The following is a 21,397-nucleotide window of genomic DNA, read 5'->3' on the forward strand; positions in this document are numbered from 1 at the left end:
TAATGAGCGAATGCTCAAATTTATTTTATTAAGAGCAATAAATTTACAGAATGTTTAGGCGATACTGCTAGCATTGGATGCAATCCTGGGCCATAAATCTGCACATTCTTTTGCAACAGGTCCTGTAATAGCTGATCCTTTCATTTCACCTTTATTATTCACAATAACTCCTGCATTGTCTTCAAAGTATATAAAAACTCCATCCTTCCTTCGAAATGGTTTTCGCTGCCGTATTACCACTGCAGGCATAACTAGAAAAAAATAGAAGAAAATAATATAAAAATATTATTTTTTATATTATATTTTTATTTATTTGAAATCATAAATTTAATTATTAATAAGGATATAATATAATTTAAATAATAAAATTAAACATTCTATACAGTTAATTTCTGCATAAAGAATAATGTAAATAATACAAAAATTAATATAAATTATACAGATTAATAATTACAAATAAATTTATTCATTTTTTGAAAAAATATTGAATTGAAAAATGATTCTAATTACCCTTTTTTCTAAGTTCAGGTTTTCCTTTTTTAACTGTGGCAACAATCATATCACCTGATCCAGCAGCTGGCAAACGATTTAATCTGCCTTTTATTCCTTGAACTGCGATAACATATAAGTTTTTAGCACCTATAAAAAAAATTTAATTATAATAATACTACAGATTTAATCAAATTGAAAATTGAATATCAAATGGTGCATAATCAAAATTGTTAAAATATTGTATTTTATAATCTCATTATTTTTTTCAATTTAAAATTATTTAAATAGAACATATTTTCATAATTTAGTAATTATATAATCTTCACAATATTATTTTCTTTGAATAAACAACTTAATATTTATGATATAAAATAATGTTATTTATATATTTTAAAATTACAGCAATTTATTTATATAAAAATATGTAAGAAATTTTTAATTCTAATAAATGAATAATTTTCTATTATTTTAAATAAAAATTAATATATAAAAAAATATTTGTGAAATTCAAATGACAATTATTAACCATGTGTTACTTTTTCATAATATAGCCAATTTTTCTAGGTTAAGTATTATTTTTACAACTTTTTTGCAATTACTTACCAGTATTATCGGCACAATTTATGACTGCACCAACTGGTAAACCTAATGATATCCTAAATTTTGCTCCTGCAGAACCACCACGTCCTTAAAGAATAATAATTTCATGTTAATTGTTACTATCAATGGATATATCTAACATGGCATTTCTTTCCAAACAATCATCGATTTTTTGAAGTTCCATTATTATTAATGAAAAATTATTTTTGCAGTTGTATATAATAATTATTTATTCAGCTTTTGTATATTTCTTTTTTAACTGATAATACATATTTAAATGGATTTCTTTGGATTTTCTTTCACCCTGAAAAACAACTTACCTCTCTTCGACATCTTGCTGTATTTAAAAGAGAAAGAAACTGTCGTTTACCGCGCACTAGCTTTGCGCAATCTTGACTGTTTCCGACGCGGAAATACTCTCAATATTTAAATGATTTTAGAAAAATTGTTATAATTTTTCATTTAAATCATATCATAGAAAATTGAAAATTGCAATTTTTAGTATTTTTTCTTCCATGTATCATTTATAATCATTTATGATATTTAAGTACATCTATAGATTTGGAAATTTATGTTAATTATATAATTAAATGAAAATCTTTATTTTAAGAAATAAATAAATTTTTATTTTAAATATATATATTTTTTCAAATTCATAATTTATATTATAAATATTTATTAAATAATCTAATTTATATTATCACACACCAATTCTAATATAAAATATAAATAAAAATATTTAATATGATGTAATAATTGAATAACATTTAATTATAATATATAAACTTATATAACTCTATAAATAGTAATATAATATTTTATTGAAATGTTAATGCATTAATTTTACAATAAAAATGTAAAATAATCAATACATAAAAGTTCCTTTTTCCGCTAAAACGTTCACTTGTTTTGCCATTTGATGAGGTTTGGAATATTACGAAAAAATTAAATTTCATCGTTATTAACATAATATTTAAAAGATGCCTTGTCCACTATTAGCAGATTCTATTACTTTAGAATTGGAAGGTAATTTTCAAAATCTCAGTTTTAACATATATATTATTTAAGTTAAAATATAAAACTTAACCTTTTAAATATGTATTATTTATTAATTTTCCTTTTACAATATGTATGAATAACAATTTCATTTACACACAAAAAAATTTCTTGTAAGTCACAAATCTTTATTTAATTCTATTTGTTTTTTATTTTATAATTATGCAAAAATATCTATTAACTATCTATTATTAATAAATTTTTGAAATTCTTTTTTTTTATTTTTTTAGCTCAGGAACCATGGCCTCAAGAAATTATCTTATATCAACCATATGAAGTTGAACAAATATTACTACCTGATAATGCAAATTGTTTAGCTGTGCAAGCTTTTCTTAAAATGTGTGGCATTGATTTTCAAATAGAACCAAGGAGCAATGCAGAATATATGTCCCCATCTGGTCGTGTACCATTTATTAAATGTGGAGCATTTTTAATACCTGAATTTGATAATATTGTGTCATTCATAGGAAATAAAGGCACAAGTTTGTCTGATCATTTAACTGCAAATTGCAAGGCTGATATGAGAGCTTATATGTCATTAGTAAACAATGTTTTTGTAAATGCTGAATTATATATTTGTTGGGTTGATGAATTAACTTTAAATGAAGTAACTAAAGTAAGACATGGAAGTGTATATCCATGGCCATTAAATCATTTTTTAAATTGGCAAAAAAGAAAAGAAGTTATAAAAAAACTCAATGTACTTGGATGGTATAATAAAACTATAGAAGAAGTATGCGAAGAAGTAAAAAATTGTTGTACAGCATTGTCTGAAAGATTGGAGGGTAGTGATTACTTTTCTGGAGATAAGTAAGTATAAATTATTAATTTTAATTGTTATATTTTTAATATTTCAATTTTTTCTTTTTTTTTAAAATAATTTTTTTTATTAAATTAATATTTAAAAATAAATAAATATTAAAAACATTTCATATTCATCTAAAATATAATTTGTTGACAAGTATGCTTATTATTATTTGTTTTTGGAAAAGACCTACTGAAGTAGATGCTCTTGTATATGGTCATGTGTATGCTCTCACTTCAACCAATCCTCTCCCATCCACTGTTCAAGAGATTGCTTTAACTATACAAGAATTTCCTAAATTACTTGAACATACATCAAGAATTGATCGAAATTATTTGAATAGAACTGAATGTCCTGTTGGTGATTTTGAAGTTTCTGCATCTTCTTCAAAAAAAACATTATGGAATTACTCTGACTCAATTGAAGCATTACCACCACTTTCAGATGATTCTTTTGAAATTCTTTTTTTGAATCCTTAAATTTCCTATTTTAAAATAATTTTAATATTTCAAATATTCATTTCTTCAATTTATGTATATGAAATATATTTATTCAACTAATTAATTCATAGTTGACAATTTTTTTATTTCATTATATTTAGGACACCTAATGAATTGGATGCCTTAGTTTTTGGACATATTTTTACAATAATTACAACACCATTACCTGGTAATAAACTAGCAAATATTGTCCAGAGTTATCCACTGCTTGTACATCTCTGCAAACGCATTGAAATTAGGTATTTCCAGCGTTCGGAAGATTAGGTAGAATTTTCCTCGGGCTCTAGATATGTTGAAATAATGTGCTCTGATTGTACTGATATGAAGTTCCTGTGTTATGCACGCATCCTTGATAAAGAAGAAAGTAAACGTGTAAAGCCAAAAATATGTAATATTTTATAAATAATTATTTTCAAAAAAACTGAATAAATCATTTTATTAGATCATTTTTATTATATAATATAATATATATATTATATATATTATAAATATATATATATATATATATATTATATATTTTATAATAAATAAATAAACATTCAACGTATCTAAAGCCCGAGTCAGAAAACATAAGAAATAGTAAGTTAAATAAAAAATAAAGAAAAATATGATAGTTAAACTTGTTATAGCTGTTAAATATATGCACATTATATTAGCATTGAACATGAAATATCGCTGAATGTATTACTGTAAACATATAATACTGCACGTGACATTTTTCAGCATTTTTTCTCCTCAAGCGATAGGAATGAAATAAAATAACAAAATGTTGGAGGCGAGAATTAAGTAACACGACTTTGGAGATTTTCATATGTATATTCTTGGAAAACGACAGGAATGCATAACCGATAAAAGGTATTCGTAAATTAGACGTTTTATAAATTTTGTTTTTTTTATTTGTCAAATATTGTTGAAAACGATTATGTTTAATGATCATTGTTTATTTTTTCTGCGATAATTATTTTCAATGTACTTGTTATCAACATTTATTTTTAATTTGATTAAACTATTTAAAAGAATTATGTACAATAACAACTGTTCTCATATTAAGTATATGGTGTTAATTGACAATAAGTACCTTTTTATCATAAAAATTGTATATATTTAATTAATAATATTTGTTATTTTGTACTTTAAATAACTCTTATCCATTATTTACTTTAATTGAAAGATTTTGTTAGTTACACGAACTAACTTATATTTTTGTGTAAAAAATATGTATATTATTATTAATGTGCATTAATTTTTCAATGCATATTTATATTACATATATCTTTTACACAATATGATTTTATTACTCTTCTAGTCAATTCAATTTATAGCATATTTTTGTGTGAAATTGTAAAATATTTTTAAATATTATATGTAAATAATATAATGATGTACAATAACGTTTAAATTAAATGTAAGTTATTGGAATAATATTCGAATTATTTTTTTCATTTTTTTAACTAATTTGCGAAATAAATATTTAATGACAATTGCATAATTATCCCCTATAATTATGATAGTATATCTGTTACATATTTCTTGTCTCCAGCGTTTAGTTAGAATAAACAAAAATTATATTTTCATCTTCAATTTTTTTTATTAAAACTTATATTTTATTAATAGAGAAAAATTCTTGTTTCGAAATATTGTTTGTAATTTAATACCTTTGCGTATAGGAATATCATTAAATAAATAGCATTTATTTTCTAATCACAACAATTTATGTTTAAATATATTCATTCTTCAATGATAAATAAAAGATTAAATAACATAAGGACTTATTTTATATGTAACAAGCATGTATTTTCCTCAGCTCCCTACTATTTTTATTTCTTCTAGTAATTTTTCAATAACAAATATATGTGAAAATTATGATTATAATACATATGAGAATACAGTATTCTAAAGAAAAATATAAGTAGTTCATAATTTGTTATTCATAAAGAAAAAAGCTATTATATGGAAAAAAAATACATACTGCAATTTACAATGATAAATCAGTCATTTTTACTATCATATAATATATTCATAGAAAATTAAATTAATAAATTAAATCTTATTTGATAAATTTATGTAACATCTTAATACTTTAAAAAATTTGAAAAAAAAAAACAATAAAAGAAAAAATAATACAGTACAGAAAAATCAAATATTTTCATATTTGTAATAAAATGATTGATCTTACACATCTGTAAATTCGTGATGTGAAATGCGCATACAATCTTGAAGTATAATAAACTACAAGATGTAACATGGCTTTACTAAATTATGATTTTTCGATATAAATTTCTGACTATAAATTACACGCAATTCTATAATTTTATTAGATATAGCAGGGTATAACGATATAATTGTCACACACACGCTTATACAGATACGTACATATCAACATGTACTTGTATAATTAAAAAATTATGAATATATATATTCATACTCAAAGAACTTGTAGTCTACACTGATTTATACTTGCAGTGCTCAATTGAAAAATTTAAAAATTTATATTTTTAATATACCGATTAAAGATAATTAGAGATCATATTTATTTATAACTAAACTTGAATAGAAGACATATTTTCATAAAATGAAATGTATATATTACTATATGATAGAAAATATTTAAAAATATAACAATTATTTGCACAAAATGATAACTATAAACAATAATTATTTATTCTAAAAAATTTATAGCATATTTTAACTAAAAATTGAATTATTTGTGCGAAAATGTTTAAAAATATATAATAAGTCAAAAATATAAGCTATAATTGTAATTAACATAAACATATCTTTGTTTTAAAAGTACAAGTTTAATATCTCCTCAAATCTTTTAAGTTTAAAACTTGTTAATATATGATTTTTACTATGTATGGATTATTCACAGAAATAAAAACTAGTGAAAACGGAAGTTATTTGAAAATGGAAGTTTATATTTTGTTCATCTATATTTATTCTATCAGTATATTTTGTTACTAATCAATGAATTTACTATTTTTTTAAACAAATAATTAAATTATTGCAATAATTTCATCTCATAAATGATATTTCTGTTTAATTTATTTTATAATTAGATAAATAATATTTTTTATTAGATAAATTAGATAAATGTTTTTCATATCTCCGTATATAATGAATAATAATAGTAATTGATTTCATAATTTTGTAATTATATCATTTAAAAAAAAATTAAAAGTTGAATTTGATTGAATAAAAATTTTTGAACAAAAAATGTGAATAAATATGTTTTGATTTCTAGCATCTCTTAATTCAATGTATCTTTTAATTAACTTTTAGTTATTTTTTATTATAAGAACATGATATATATTTTAATTGAAAGTTATTTATAATTTGCTAGAGCAATTTATCAACAAATATGTAACTTTGATTTTAATCAATTTGAATTAAAATATTTATAAAATTTACTTGCTCTAGCAATTATTAGTATCAAATCTTGATTGGTCTCTATGTAATTCATAAAGTTTTATTATTTGATATTTATTAATTGGTACCTGCCCAAAGTTTGATAAATATAGATTCTAGTAACTACTATACATTGTAATATTTCTTAACAATGTTAAGATATTGATTTTTCAAATACATTTTTAAATTTTGTAATAAAATTAATTTAAGTTCACATTTAAGAACACAAGTACAAAATTTATTATATTTTATAATAAATTAACTTCTTTTTTATATATCTTATGAAAATCATAATAATTATTTCAATTTGTATTAAATTGATTAAATTTTGGTTTTTAGTCAGTTTAATGATTTTTTTTATAAAACATTATTTAATACACCGGTATTTTTTTTTTTGTATTATTGCACGTTTTGTATTAATATCTTACAATTATCTGTAAGATATTATACATATACGTACCTATGTAGGCTAGCATATTTTTTAAATTTTAATTTTGCTTATCAACTAAATTAATTTGATAAAATTAGAATTAACTAAATTAATCTGGTGGTAAAAAACTGAAGAGTCGAAATTGTTCTCTAATACGTGGTCTAACATCTCCACCCTAAAATGAATATTTATATTATTATACATAGCAACAATTAATATTTAATATATATGATATTATATCATTAGCATTATATGATATAATAATATAATATAATATAATATAATATAATTATATTATTATTATATATCATATTATATATTATATTATTAGTTATATACAAATCTCTTAATAAAAAATTACTTTATAATTAATAAATACTTACCCAATTTACTAAATTTTCTAAGAAAGGTAACAATTTCATTAATTCATTATCTGAACGATCAGCAAACCAACTTTCTATAGGAATACCATTTTCTAACTGTAAAACAATATTTTTCAAAAATAAAAAATAATTTATTTTTTTTTTTACTTTTTTTAATATTTCAAAAATATTTTTTTACCTGGTATCCAAATGCTTGTGGACTATTATCAATAATAACAGTTTTAGATAAATCTCTACCAAGTATAGATAAATCCTTGATATAATTTCCATTTACGCAAACACAGTGTTCTCTGAACAGACGATACTTGATCAATTTTCGTGTTGGATCTAATAGATTCATTAATTTATTTGCATAAACTCGTTTACTCGCAGTAAAAAGAATAACTTCATATAGTGATGAAACATGTTCTAAAAATTCACGAAAATAAGGTCGTGTTCTGACAAACACTGTGTACGTTACATCTTGAAAGACGACAGGAAAACGAAATGCTGCATCCGAAAGTTCTTGTAAACTACAATGAACTAATGTTTCATCCTATAAAAAAAAAAAATTTTTTTATATTCATTTATCCATTTTGTAATATTTTTTAAAATTTTATTAAAATTTTATTTTTATTATTTTCTTTTTTATTTTCATATTAATTTATATTAATTATTTTTTAATTAATTAAAAATAATTTAAAATATACATACTAAATCTAATACGAGACTAAATTCTGGACTACTTCTTGTTTTAAGAGGAAGAGCAGGACATCTAGCTCTCATTGCTGGAGTTAAAGGTGGTAAGTGTTTAATGAAGACATAAGGATCAAATGGTTCCCAATCTTCTTGGACATGAGTAACCATATTTTCCATATCACAACTTTCTACTATTTCCTCACTTCCAACTTCCATATATTCAATATCATGATAATTATTTTCAATATCATCGGAATCGTATTTTTCAGTAACATTTCCATTTGTATCAGATGGATGATGATGGCTTAGACTGTACATGGTTGATGTACCATACTTTGTAGTAGCAAAATTAGAATCATATTTTGACAGATGACTGTCAACAGAACATTGATTTTTTGACAAATTACTGTTATTCGCATTATTATTGCTAAGTGCGTATTTTCCATTTGGAAAATACTTTTCTAATGAATAAGAACGAGTTCCATACATGGATGCAGAATGCATTAAACTATAACATTCTTCAGATATTTCTGTTTGTGAGCAAGAAGTGGAGTAATATAGCGATCTAGTATCTGTAACAAACAGAATTTATCATTTGTAAGTATAATATAAATGTACATATGTAAAATCAAAGAAATAAATAAGTTATATATTATTTTTATAAATATATATATATATATATATACATATATAATATAAATATATATACCAATATTTTTACTTTCTTCATCATCCAATATATATGAAAAATCTGAATTTGATCCTATGGATGCTGGAGGCATTAGATTTGACAGTATTGATGCACTTGGAACTGAAGATTTGAAATCATTTATACTGGATATGGAGGAACAACATGTGTCTGTATTTAATATGGATGAGTATAAAGATAAACTAGTTACATTCCAGTTTTCTTTAGATTCTTCAGAAACTTTTGATACTGTTGTACATTTTGCTGGCTAAATAATTTATATTTATTACTTTTTGTTTAAAAAGCAAATTAACTTATAATAAAACTTACAGTAACTGCATTTTTTGTAGAAGTTCGATGTAAGGGTGTTGAAGTAACCATTGATCGTTTTATGCATTTTCTTCTACGAGGTCCTCTCACTCGTCTACTAGGCGCAGATTTTGCGAAACGTAAAACATTTTCTTTACAAGCCTACGAAGATAATAATCTTTTTAACAAAACTGAAGTGAAGTCTTTACATTAACCAAATTGACTTCGATTGTAGTTCTAAGAAATCTAAGTGCATAATATCCTTGAGAGTTAGTCAGTCACTCATTAACCGTTGATTAGTTAGAAAGTATTTCTTTTTAAGCAATAGTGAAGTTTGTTTTAATAAATGACCTGCAAAGATCATTTATAATAAGCTAATGATAATAATATAGTTTGAAATATAATTGAATCCATATCTTGAATAGAAACATAAAAAAATGCAACATATGTAAGAATTTAAGTTTAGAATTAGAAAGAAAAAAAAATAAAAAATAATGCATACCTCTTTTAAAAAATGAGTACATCTACGTCTCCATCGTGTCAGCCTACCATATTTGTTTGGTACATTAATGCGATGATTATTATTATTTACAGAAGGAAGTTTTCGTATGTTTCTAACTTGTACCCGATAATTATATATTTTAGTTTCAGATGTACAACTTATATTTAAACGACCACGTAGTCTTCTACTAACATGTTCACTTCGTAACCACATTTCAGACAAATATCTAATTGGCCTAAAACAATAATGAAATTATAAATCATTACTACATTGTTAAAAATAATAAAAAAATACATAATTGGTCCTTAAATATAATAAATTTTTTTGAATGTAATCAATAAGATAAATAAATTTACAAATACATTACATAATTTTAATTTGAAGATTAAATAATTTCTTCATTCATTTTTCATAAAAATATAATAATTTTTAATTAAAAATATTTCTCTTACTTATTATAATGATTAATATATTTAATACTCTAATATATTATTATTTATTTATTATTTTTCTTTTCTTTTTGATTAATCATTTAAACAAAATATTTTTTTTAAAATCATTTTAAATACAAGCTTTATTATAACTTTAATAAAATTAAATACAATTGTAATATAATTTTAATATATTTTTTAAATTTTTATAAATTTTTTATATGATTAATTACTTATAAATTTTTTAAATTGTATTAACATATTTAAAAAAAAGAATATTTATAAAATATAATAAAAAAAAATTACAAAGAAAAAAATAAATTATTGCAGAAAAATCAATTCATACATTAAATAAAAATATAAATAATTAAAACTATTAATTATAAATGTTTCATCATATCTTAGAAATTGCGCGGGAAAGAAATTCGATCGCATCATAAAAAGGGGCGTTCCTAATCCACAATTATTTGTAGTAGTTATATATATGAAACATACATATATTTGTAGCAAGCGTCACACTACGTACACACAACATATACATATACGAACACATATATGCATACTCAGAGTGTATATCGATTTATATGCAGTGTGATACTCGGTTATATTTTCTAGTATCCTCAGAAATAGTATGTATTTCAGATACATAATCAATATAATCATTACAAATCAAATAAAAGACGTATTATAGAATAAACTCTACACGATGCTCATTTTACTTTATGGTTTTGCATATTGAGTATAAATCGGTCGAAAGTTTGAAAGTACAATGTTGTGCCGCGGAAGCGGCGGCACCCAACAATTGTAACGCCTGAAAATTCCCGCGAAAATTATCTTGCATGAATAAACACCTAACATATGTTTTAACATATGATATCGCTTACCATATTTCTCAATTAACAAACACACTCATTAAATAAAGAAACAAGTCGATATGTTGCGATCACACGCGTTTCATTCAAATCCGTTGCTCGCATTCACTTTTCATCCCCCCGAAACTAAACAATCATGGCTACGGCGTCACTCGAAAATACATCACGAATCAAATTCAACACTTCTTTATTAATATACATTAATTCGCTTGAACATAGTTAAAATTTTTAAATTGATTATTTTCTAATTTAATCACTGCAAAATAATATCGTAAAATTTTATCTTGTAATAAATATTTATTGAAATTTGATTATTACTAGAAGTTTTCCGGTTACAGATGCGACATCTATATTTTAAAGACATTTCTTTTTAAAGCGATTATCTATTAAGAGAAATCGAATCAAGTATTGTTTCTAAATATTAATTAATTGTAGGAATAATCCAAAAATTCAAACTACATGTATAAAATTACATGTACAGAAAGATTATATATATGAAATTTTTAATATATAATAAAATAAATTCAGATATTTATTTCGCGATAATTATATTTAGATAATCTCTCTAATCTTTTCTAAATATGTTACATATATTTTAAATAAATTTGTATTATATACATATCTAAAGATATATTATATACATATCATTTTAAATATAATAAAATAATACAATAACTAATTATATACAAAATAAAAATAATTTATAATAATCAGATAATTCATTATTTAATATTTTCCAAGATAAACTTTAATATTTTCTATCGTTTACAAATATTTTCAAAAACATAATAAAAAAATTTGTGCTTTTTTTTTACAAAAACATTAAAAAATATAAAGCTTAAAAATGTATGAAGGCACAATTTCTATACAAAAATAGCAATAAATATTTCAGACTTTTATTGAATTTTTGTGTGGCTATTTACATTATTATATCATAATTTTTCAATATTATATCAATGTAAGAATAGCGAATAATTCATATTATTTATAAAATCGTACTATATACTCTAATCGCAATTAATTCAATATTTACAATAGCCAAGTTGTACATCAAATATGTACAGCAGCATGGCATGTATATATAATTTATAATAATATAATAAATCAATTTTCGCTTAATCAAATACATATTTAAAACAATTTTTGTATACTTGCTTCGACTTCCTAAGACTACATGTTTTGATGTGCTATTTCATTCAAACACGAAAGACCACATTATATTACTTTTGCTTTTGCTCAGTACAAATAATAATGCTAACTCAAAATTAATAAATTTTGTTATTTATAAATATTATGCTATATATAGCAGTTATTTTGTTAAGATACTATAATTAAGAAACATAAAACAAATTCGTGGTTACTTTTATACAAATCAAAGTATTTGAAAAAAATATAAATTTAAAAATGTCAAATAAATAATTAAAGTTATTATGATTAACATCTTAAGTGTTAAAATTGATAATTGAATATATCATTCTATCAAAATCTATTGTAATTTACAGAATTAAAATATTTATATTACAAAGATAAAGATAACATTTTTACCTTTGTTGTATGTTAATGGAGAACTTATAAGATTTTCGGTATACAAATTGAAGATTCTTTTAAAAATATTTCACCTTAGATTCTTTACCTTATACGTGTACATGAAAGTAAAAATTTTATGATAAAATTTATTGTACACGTAATTATAGTTATAAAAAGTTTACTACTTGGTTATGTAGCAAACATTGTTATTTCGAATTAGAAGCAAAGAATGCAATGGTCAAACACCATTGGATGCTGTGGAACTATGAAGTGGTGGTTTTAATAAATCATGATATTGCAACAAAGCTTCTCGTAATGATCTTGATACTTGGCCTGATGCTGTAGCTATTGTACATTCTACTAAACAAGGATATAGTCCAATAAGTTGTTCCCAAACTGATCTCTCAACTAAAAAATAAAATTCATTTATAAATAAAATCTAATAAGTTATATATGTTACTATAAAAGTATTAAAATTAAATACATAAAAATATTAGAAAATATTATTTTTTGTATATATAATTACCTTTATTAGGTGGTGCTTTTTTTAGTGAAATCACAAGTGTCGCAACAGCTTTCAAAACAAATGAAATTTCTGATAATCTGTACCTAGGAAAGGTTAATATAATAAATAATTATATATAGGATGTCCCATTTTAATCTCTCATAAGAGGAAATTAAAAAGAGACATCCTATATATATAAATATAATAATATAAATAATATATATATATATATTATTTTCAAAATAGTATTGTTCAATTATTAATATAGTTAATTAAAATAATTTAACTTATCGAAGTTGTTATATGTTTATTATAATATGTTTATTAAGAAAAAAATGTTAAACTTTACACGAAACTATTACCTAGGTAATGGACATTTTCCACTTCGTCTCTCATTTTCAATATATCGTCGCAAAACTTCTTGAAACCTATGAAGGAGTGCAGTTACTGCTAATCGTCCAGCAACACCTCCCTCATCGTTTTCAGAGTTCTTGGTTGTATCATGATCTGATTCACTATTTAATCCATCCAATAGCGAAAATTGAAGTAACGTTTCAAAACATGTTTTTGCGAATTCTTCTCTTAATTTGGTTTCTCCACTATTTTCTAGAATTAAAAACAAAAATTTTATATTCACAGTTTTTTTTTCAATGAATATAAATAAAAATTTACCAATATTTGTTGTAGTTGCTGAATGTATAGAACCTTTATTTAGTAACATAACTACGCGTAAAATAAACTGATGAGGTATATGCTGAGAATGTGGTAAAACTTCATCTCGTAAAAGTTCCATCACTTGACAGTCTACTGCTTCATCTGCTTGAATTTCTTCAACACCTCGTTCTACATTTAATACACTGTAATAGAATATCAAAATATTAATTTTAACAAAAAAAGATAAAAATAATGAAAGTATATTTCTATTCTATAATTTTTCTTATAATATAATAATTTTGTTTCTAATTACCTTTTTGGAAATAGAAAATCATCTAAGGTACTCGCAAGTTCCGGCCACATACTTTGAAATTGTTCTGAATATTTTCTAGCTAAAGGTAAACCAGTATGTAAAACAGCAAGTAAACTAGTAACAGCTAATTTCCAAGTTGTTGGTGATGGGCAAGCATATTTCATTGATAAAGGCACATGCAACGCTTCTATAATATGCTTTAAAACTTGTCCCTCTATAACTGCCATTTCATGTGCTGTCTTTTGATACAATGTTACAATCATTGATAAAGCTTTCTCTCCAAAAGGAACATAATTCATAGTTACCCAATCAGTCTAAATAAATAAAAAAATTAAATAATATTTGTTTAACAACAATAGTGATTAATTAAATATTAAAATTAAATAAATACGTACAGATACACCTCTAATTTGGGAAATATGTTTTGTTGGAATTTTACCATAAGTGGGAGCTTCACAAGCTAATTTTGAAAAATTTAAAAGTTGAAGAAATATTAAAACAATCATGGTTCGTAAATTATCAGGTCCATTTAGTGCTTCCTAAAAACAATTTTATTAATATTGAATTTAAAAAAAAAATTTTGATAATGAAATAAATTATATACTTTTTGTAAAAGCTCCATTGAATGAAGTACGCCATCTTGTAAATGAGTAAGAACAACATCTGGCATAGTAGGTAAAATATATGGTGTTGATTCACCATGTACCGGAACTGCAACTGCATTTTTCAGTACAATACAAAGTTTTTGTAAATCAGGACTAGTAAATCTAAGAAACAAAAAAAACAACAAAAAAATATGTATATATATATGAATTTTTTCTTTAAATAGGAATAATATTAATTACATGAAAGATACAATAAATATAAATATACTTGTTTCTAATATGTTGAAAAACAGCTGGAAATATATGAACTAATGCTGTTAAAAATGCTTGAGATGGTACATAAGGTTCTGTTTCTCCTTCTTGAGGTGGTGTTGTACTTTCCATTCCGATATTAAGCCAAACGCGCCAAGCAACAATCCATAATGCTTCCGAATCATTTGAATGAATTACTTCATTATTATCACTTCCTTTTTGAAGATATAAAATCTCTTGAAATGATTTTAAAGCTGCCAATGATACCTATAATATTAAATATATAATAAAATATAATTATTTCATACATATATTCTTTTATAACTATAAACATTATATGTGTATACCTCGTTATTTTTACTGAGTGCAGAATTTTCTATAAATTCCAATAAAAGAGACCAAGCTCTAGGAAAATCGCCCAACATTTGCAATAATTGTCGTTTTGTATTAAATACTCTTCCAACACCACTTAATGTTAATACCTACATGGATTAATCCTTTCATTAATTCACATATTAATGCATGTTATAAGTACATATATAATACATTTATATAAGTATTAAATAAAATATTAAATAATATATATTATCTACCTGTGTTTCTGCCCATTGTTTTTGTGCTGTGTTTCTACTATGATGAATAAGTATATTTCCACTAGTATCCACTTTTTCACTACTGGCAGAATTAGATAAACTTCTTACTTTATCTAGCAATGGAAAAAGAACCTGCCAAAGTACAGCTTGCCATGTTGGTTGATGTAACAAACTACCATGTGCAGATATAGTAGAAAATAGAGTTTGACTAGCTGATTTGCGTACAGCAGGTCGAGAATCCACGCATAAATCACCTTAAAATATATATATATATATATATATACATAATAATTTTTTATATTTTATTTCATATATAATATTCCACAATATAGTATATTACCTAATCTTGCATATAAACACATCCAAAGTTTATCAAAGGGTGGCATATTTGTTGTACCAGGAAAATCCGGAAATACAGATGACGAATCTCCTTTTAATGATACACAAAGTTTCTCTTGATTTTGATAAAAATAATCACTTATATTCCACTGAAAAAATAATATAAAAATATAAACATTAAATTAAATATAATTTATAAAACATATAAAAATCTATTTAATTGAATTATCAATATATTTTTTAAACGGTACAAAAGAATTATATGAACACGATCATAATAAATTTTATTTGCCTGATTTGTCTTGATTTTAATTTTATTCATTTGAGACATTTTTCACTTCAATATTAATAATTTTAGATGCTTCTAATTTCTTCTACAACTGAATATATGTACGTCTTTTAATTATGAGTTTCTGCTCTGATGTATTTGAAAGGAATTCCATAATCTGTAATCGAAAGTTTAAACCAAAAGTCACCGAATTCGCGTAATACGTTACATTCCAGGCTTTTCTCATATTAAAAAAAAGGAAAGAAATAAGAAAAAAAAAAAAATATATATACATAACAAAATTAATAAAAATTAAAAAAAAAATTAAAATATTTTAATCATAGGTAATCCATTCTTACCATTAATCCAACAGCAGTTAATGAAATATTTAATTCTTGTGTCTGAGAACCAAACTTTGCGGCTGTGTCAACACAAAGTGGAAGACATCGCCAAGGCATCACTGGTAGAAAATCAGTTACTACCAATTGTAAACATTGAAAAGCTATTCGAACTAAAGCTTCTCTGTAAAATATATAAAATTAATTAATAAAATTAATAATTTATTATAAAATTAAAATAAATTATATTTCATTAGATCAAAATCTTATATTATATAATTATATTATTTATATTGTATAATTTACCCATGATGATCAGATACTGCTCCAATAATACCAAGTACCAAAGGCCAGCCATGATATAATGTTTCTCCTGCTCCATGTAAAACTTGTAAAACACACTCCAATTGTCGTTGTCTTACATCTCCATGACGAACTGATGATAATTCTGATAAAGGTCCTAAAAGTAATGTCTGCAACTTCTATAATGAAAAAACAAATTTTATCAGTTTTATTTTATTTTTCATTAAAAAATGATTTATTAAATAAACATACTTGATTATCGCGCAAAGGTTGTGGATATTTGTGCTGAAGTGCCATTTTTACGAGATATGTAATAGCTTCGACTCCCCATTCTCTCATACGAATGTGCGGATGTTGACAAACTTCTAGCAAATGATTTGTTAATGGTCTCCATAAAACTTCTACTCGCGGTAAGTTTACTAAACCAGTTTCTAAAAGTTTAGCCACAGCAAACAAGGAAGGTTCCTAAGACAAATATATAAACTATTTTTTCTCTTTAAGAAATTTTAATAAATAAATTGCAAATTGTAATTACTTAATTATATTGAAGTAAATTTAATAGAGATAAACCTAGAATTACCCGTGTTAATTGATAAAAATTAATTGATAAAAAAAATAATAGAATAATCACAATTATCTAAGCAATATTGGATTCATTTATCAAATAAAAACTGAAATATATTTAAATAAACTTCAGACATTCATAGATAGTAGACAATACTAATTTTAGTCAAGATTTAATTCTAGATCTATCTTTTCTAGTTTTATCTCTAAAATATATAATAAATATATAATAAATATTTTTTTAATCTTAATATTATAATATAGAAATTATACTTACTCTATTAGAATAAGCTAATTCCATAGCTTCGTGACTTAACTTGCACAGCGCATCTATTAAATGATGTAAAGCTACATCGTCAAGATGTTGACTACTTTCAAATAACCTGCTAAGCATTGCGCTAAGTACAGGTAAATCTGCCATAACTGCATTTGTAAGTACTGCATTTGGATCAGCTGCAGTTCTTCCAGCTTTCAAGGATCCTCCTGTAGAAGGCTTTAAGCCAAGTATCCAGACAAGATGTTGTAATGTTGTAAGTACCAAATGCCATGCACCACCAAGTATGCTTCCATGACAATGTGCAAGTGATAATAAAGCGCGCATACATTGTAAATTCTTTGCTGTTAACATAACTGGACCTTGATGTGCACCTATCAATAAATAAATTTTTCATTTTATTTAGTTATGAATAACTCTATAAAATATTTATCAATTTTAAATTATCATTACATACCAACTGGTAAAGAAGCAGTAGGTAATGGAGTACCAACTGCTACTACCTGTTGCCTATAATCTGGTTCACCAATAGTTACATTATATTGAGTAGATTCTTGTTGCCTTGCAGTCGGTATACCTTGAGGAGCATTGTATAATACAGTTAATGCATAATTAGGAGGCAATGATGCTTTACATATTGCAGTAATGAATGCATCACGTGGAGTTTGCAACTCCAATTGTCCACATAAGGATGCAAAAGTTTGTATTGCTTTTAATACATTTTCTGTTGCAGATTCATCGGTGCTAATAATTATAATACAAAATTATTTCTATACATTATTAATAAATTTTAAATATCATATTAATAAAATAATTAACAAATTAATATTTTTTACCTTGCATCTATAAGAGGACTTAGTGCTGCTAATAAGCCACACCAACTAGAATTAATGAGTTGAGTATGAAGTTTTCGTTCAAATTCGGTAGGTTTATAAGATTGATTTCCAGTTCCAGTATCACTAGTACCATTAATTGCAAGAGCTATAGATCGTATAATATCTAACAAACATGCATAAGCTATGCTTATTCCATAACCAATAGGAATCTGTGGTGGCTCAACTTTATCAAGCATATCTAGGCTAAAAATTAATTAAATCATTTATAAATTTTTATAATTATATTATAAACAATTAAAAATATATTTACTAGGTTGATTTAGCTTGACCACTTGTAAATGTTGCAACAACTGGTAACCAAATGCCACGCGAATAAAAACCTGGTTGAGGTGAAACACCAGGTCCAATAGGCATTCCCGTAAATAATGGAGAAGCTGCACTTTGAGGAATTGTTGTACTTGTGGCTAATATCATAGATATATTAATGATTTTAGAGGTAATATTTTATTATTGTTATAATAAATTAATATTTACCCATATTAGTTTGATTCATCATTTGAGGATTAACAAAAAGACTATGTACATAAGCACCTAAACTATTTACGATATCTTGAAAAATATTAGTTGCATGAGGCTTCAAATCATAACATTCACAAAAGTTCGTCAAAAGATCAGCTTGTACTGTCATCTTATGTAAAACCTCTAAAGCTAAAGCTCTTTGCCATGTTGGTTTATCAGGATCCAAAAATTTAACAATTAGAGATAAAAATATTTCACATTCTGTCACCTAAAAAATTCAAATTCATTATTTTAATTTTAATATTTTTTTTAAAACATTAAAAAAGAAAGAAGTAAAATTAAAATATATACCAAGAGAGAATGATACTTTTGTATCAAAATAGAAACAACTCGAAGAAGCCGCATACTAATAGGAAAATAAGGTTTATCTAAAGGTGTAGCTTGTTGAAGTGATGCTGGTACTGAATTACGATATTTGATATTAGGTGAAAATAATTTGATTACAAGTGCACATACTCTTTCCTTTAGCAAAAAGCTAAATTCTGGATGCTGAAAAAATTAAAAGTTGAATAATTATGATATACATATAAATTCATTGTTATTCATTATTAAATACCTTAAAAAATACTGATGAAAAATTTGTTAATACAGATTCTAACAATTCCAATCCAAATGTACGTGTCATTTCTGTAATTCCAATTAACCAATAAGGTTGATCTGCATTTACTAATTGCACTAAGTCCTAAAATGATTTTACTTGTAATTATATTGAACAATTTAATAAATTATATAAATGAACTTACTTGAAACATTAAATATGCATCAGCAGCACATGGTCCTAAACTTTTAGGTGCCTGATTAGTAGGAATTTTTAATTCCTCCAAATTTATTTCATCTGAGTCTTCATTGTCAGGACTTTGTTCATCTTCTGCAACAACACGCTCAAATACTAATGAAACTAATTGTCTTACTGTAGCTCCTGCTGTATTAATTGTTGTAGAATCTTTTGTAAAATGTAAACGAAAACACAAAACCAAATTCTGAAAATGAAATATATATTATTCTCATATATTACTTAAAATATTGATATTACAACTTTTTTAGATAAAATAAATTATTACTCTTGCAAGTGTTTCTCCATGAACAACAGTATTACTAGTAAGTAAGAGAGTTACAGATTGTAAAACTTTAACTTCTTCTGTTCCTGTTTCCATCAACATCCATAATGTATCTGTAATATAACGAGCACCTTTCTGATCAACAGCTTGTTGAGTAATTAATCTTTGCATCATATTTAAACAAAACTGAAATAAATAATATAAATAATAAATATAAAATCATTAAAATTAATATAAATTTATGACTTCAAATATACCTTAATAATTTTTACATCTTTACTTTCACAACCTTGAACTAAAGGATATAAAATTTGATTAACAATATAATAAATTGGAGCACCTGAAGCATTTGAAGCTGTTCTTATTTTTGCAATTCCTTCCTCACATGACTATAATAAAAAATATATTTATTTTAGTTTTTTAAAAAAAATGATATAAATAACGTTATGGGAAAAAAACTTGAAAGACACAAAGTTAAAAAACTAACCTAACTTTTATTTAATGTTATATAATAATATGCAATTAAATATTATAATTAATAATAATAACATACTTCTTTGATTTGTGGATATTTTTTTTTCGTCTCAGAAGCGAGGACTTTTAAATCAGCTTGTAGTGATTCCAAAAATTTGGAAGTATTTTCCGAATTAGCTCCGATAGTTGTACTTGCCATTATATCAAAATTCTTTTTTTATAATGTTATCATAAAAATCTATTTCATTGTAAGTTATAAATAATTTCTTGAGGAATACATATTGCCATAAGAAAATTCGTATCTAACTGATAGTAGGTGAGTTGGCACATCCCATACCGATTATCAGAAATGACAACGAACAGGTGACAATCTAGTGGATTTGTCTCTACGCATTTTTAAATTTACGTCATTTTAATAACACTTTATAAAATAATTACTTTGATATATTATTAATCTTTTGATTAAACTTTTCTAAAAATCGTGTTTTCTTACGATTATCAGTTATTTGCATTTTAATTGTAACACATTCACGTAAATAATAAACTGTAGAATGCAATGGCGCTGATAACTTATATATCGAAATCATATTTTATTATTAATCATGAATCAATTTATAAACTAGAGTGGAAACTCATACTACAATCAAACAATATATTATTTGAAATTATATTTATATACATAAAATATTTTTATAAATTCTAATATTTATTATGTATTTTAATTAATTATATTTTTATAATATTACATATTTTAAATTAAA

General features: G+C 23.9%; 4 protein-coding genes across 8 annotated transcripts; 1 reads left to right on the plus strand and 3 right to left on the minus strand.

Annotated features, from left to right (window-relative positions):
* LOC107995410 (large ribosomal subunit protein uL14) lies at positions 1-1,543 on the minus strand. The gene is made up of 4 exons (XM_017052914.3): positions 1,413-1,543; positions 1,096-1,179; positions 511-639; positions 1-251 (listed from the first exon to the last, which is right to left on the minus strand). Exons 1-4 carry the CDS (start codon positions 1,423-1,425, stop codon positions 55-57), a joined length of 423 nt encoding a protein of 140 aa, XP_016908403.1. The 5' UTR covers positions 1,426-1,543; the 3' UTR covers positions 1-54.
* A 142-nt stretch (positions 1,544-1,685) lies between these two features.
* Positions 1,686-5,215, plus strand: LOC107995424 (metaxin-2). 2 transcript variants are annotated; one of them, XM_017052938.3, is made up of 4 exons: positions 1,686-2,118; positions 2,379-2,958; positions 3,555-3,692; positions 4,177-5,215. In XM_017052938.3, exons 1-4 carry the CDS (start codon positions 2,073-2,075, stop codon positions 4,208-4,210), a joined length of 798 nt encoding a protein of 265 aa, XP_016908427.1. In that variant the 5' UTR covers positions 1,686-2,072; the 3' UTR covers positions 4,211-5,215. The 2 variants fall into 2 exon arrangements, with proteins under 2 accessions (XP_016908427.1, XP_016908426.1); XM_017052937.3 differs by lacking the exons at positions 3,555-3,692; positions 4,177-5,215 and adding an exon at positions 3,141-3,517.
* On the minus strand, positions 5,017-11,325 carry LOC107995426 (CTD small phosphatase-like protein 2). 3 transcript variants are annotated; one of them, XM_017052939.3, is made up of 9 exons: positions 11,167-11,325; positions 10,778-11,093; positions 9,852-10,086; positions 9,371-9,511; positions 9,062-9,308; positions 8,368-8,924; positions 7,853-8,209; positions 7,675-7,770; positions 7,188-7,466 (listed from the first exon to the last, which is right to left on the minus strand). In XM_017052939.3, coding segments are annotated over exons 2-9 (1,701 nt in total). In that variant the 5' UTR covers positions 10,780-11,093; positions 11,167-11,325; the 3' UTR covers positions 7,188-7,400. The 3 variants fall into 3 exon arrangements, with proteins under 3 accessions (XP_016908429.1, XP_016908428.1, XP_016908432.1); XM_017052940.3 differs by lacking the exon at positions 10,778-11,093 and having other exon boundaries at positions 5,017-7,466; XM_017052943.3 differs by lacking the exons at positions 10,778-11,093; positions 11,167-11,325 and having other exon boundaries at positions 9,371-9,700; positions 9,852-9,990.
* Positions 11,326-12,036: 711 nt separating this feature from the next.
* On the minus strand, positions 12,037-21,226 carry LOC107995418 (protein MON2 homolog). 2 transcript variants are annotated; one of them, XM_017052932.3, is made up of 25 exons: positions 20,716-21,226; positions 20,420-20,551; positions 20,166-20,348; positions 19,848-20,084; positions 19,661-19,786; positions 19,396-19,593; positions 19,060-19,312; positions 18,836-18,989; positions 18,526-18,768; positions 18,147-18,433; positions 17,693-18,063; positions 17,104-17,316; positions 16,855-17,030; positions 16,570-16,732; positions 15,944-16,091; positions 15,604-15,857; positions 15,358-15,492; positions 15,027-15,277; positions 14,758-14,920; positions 14,549-14,692; positions 14,154-14,467; positions 13,859-14,043; positions 13,549-13,792; positions 13,208-13,284; positions 12,037-13,089 (listed from the first exon to the last, which is right to left on the minus strand). In XM_017052932.3, exons 1-25 carry the CDS (start codon positions 20,833-20,835, stop codon positions 12,920-12,922), a joined length of 4,941 nt encoding a protein of 1,646 aa, XP_016908421.1. In that variant the 5' UTR covers positions 20,836-21,226; the 3' UTR covers positions 12,037-12,919. The 2 variants fall into 2 exon arrangements, with proteins under 2 accessions (XP_016908421.1, XP_028521353.1); XM_028665552.2 differs by having other exon boundaries at positions 13,208-13,290.
* Between the last annotated feature and the right edge of the window lie 171 nt (positions 21,227-21,397).

The sequence above is a fragment of the Apis cerana genome, linkage group LG14 (assembly GCF_029169275.1).
Source record: "Apis cerana isolate GH-2021 linkage group LG14, AcerK_1.0, whole genome shotgun sequence".
Lineage (NCBI taxonomy): Eukaryota > Metazoa > Arthropoda > Insecta > Hymenoptera > Apidae > Apis > Apis cerana.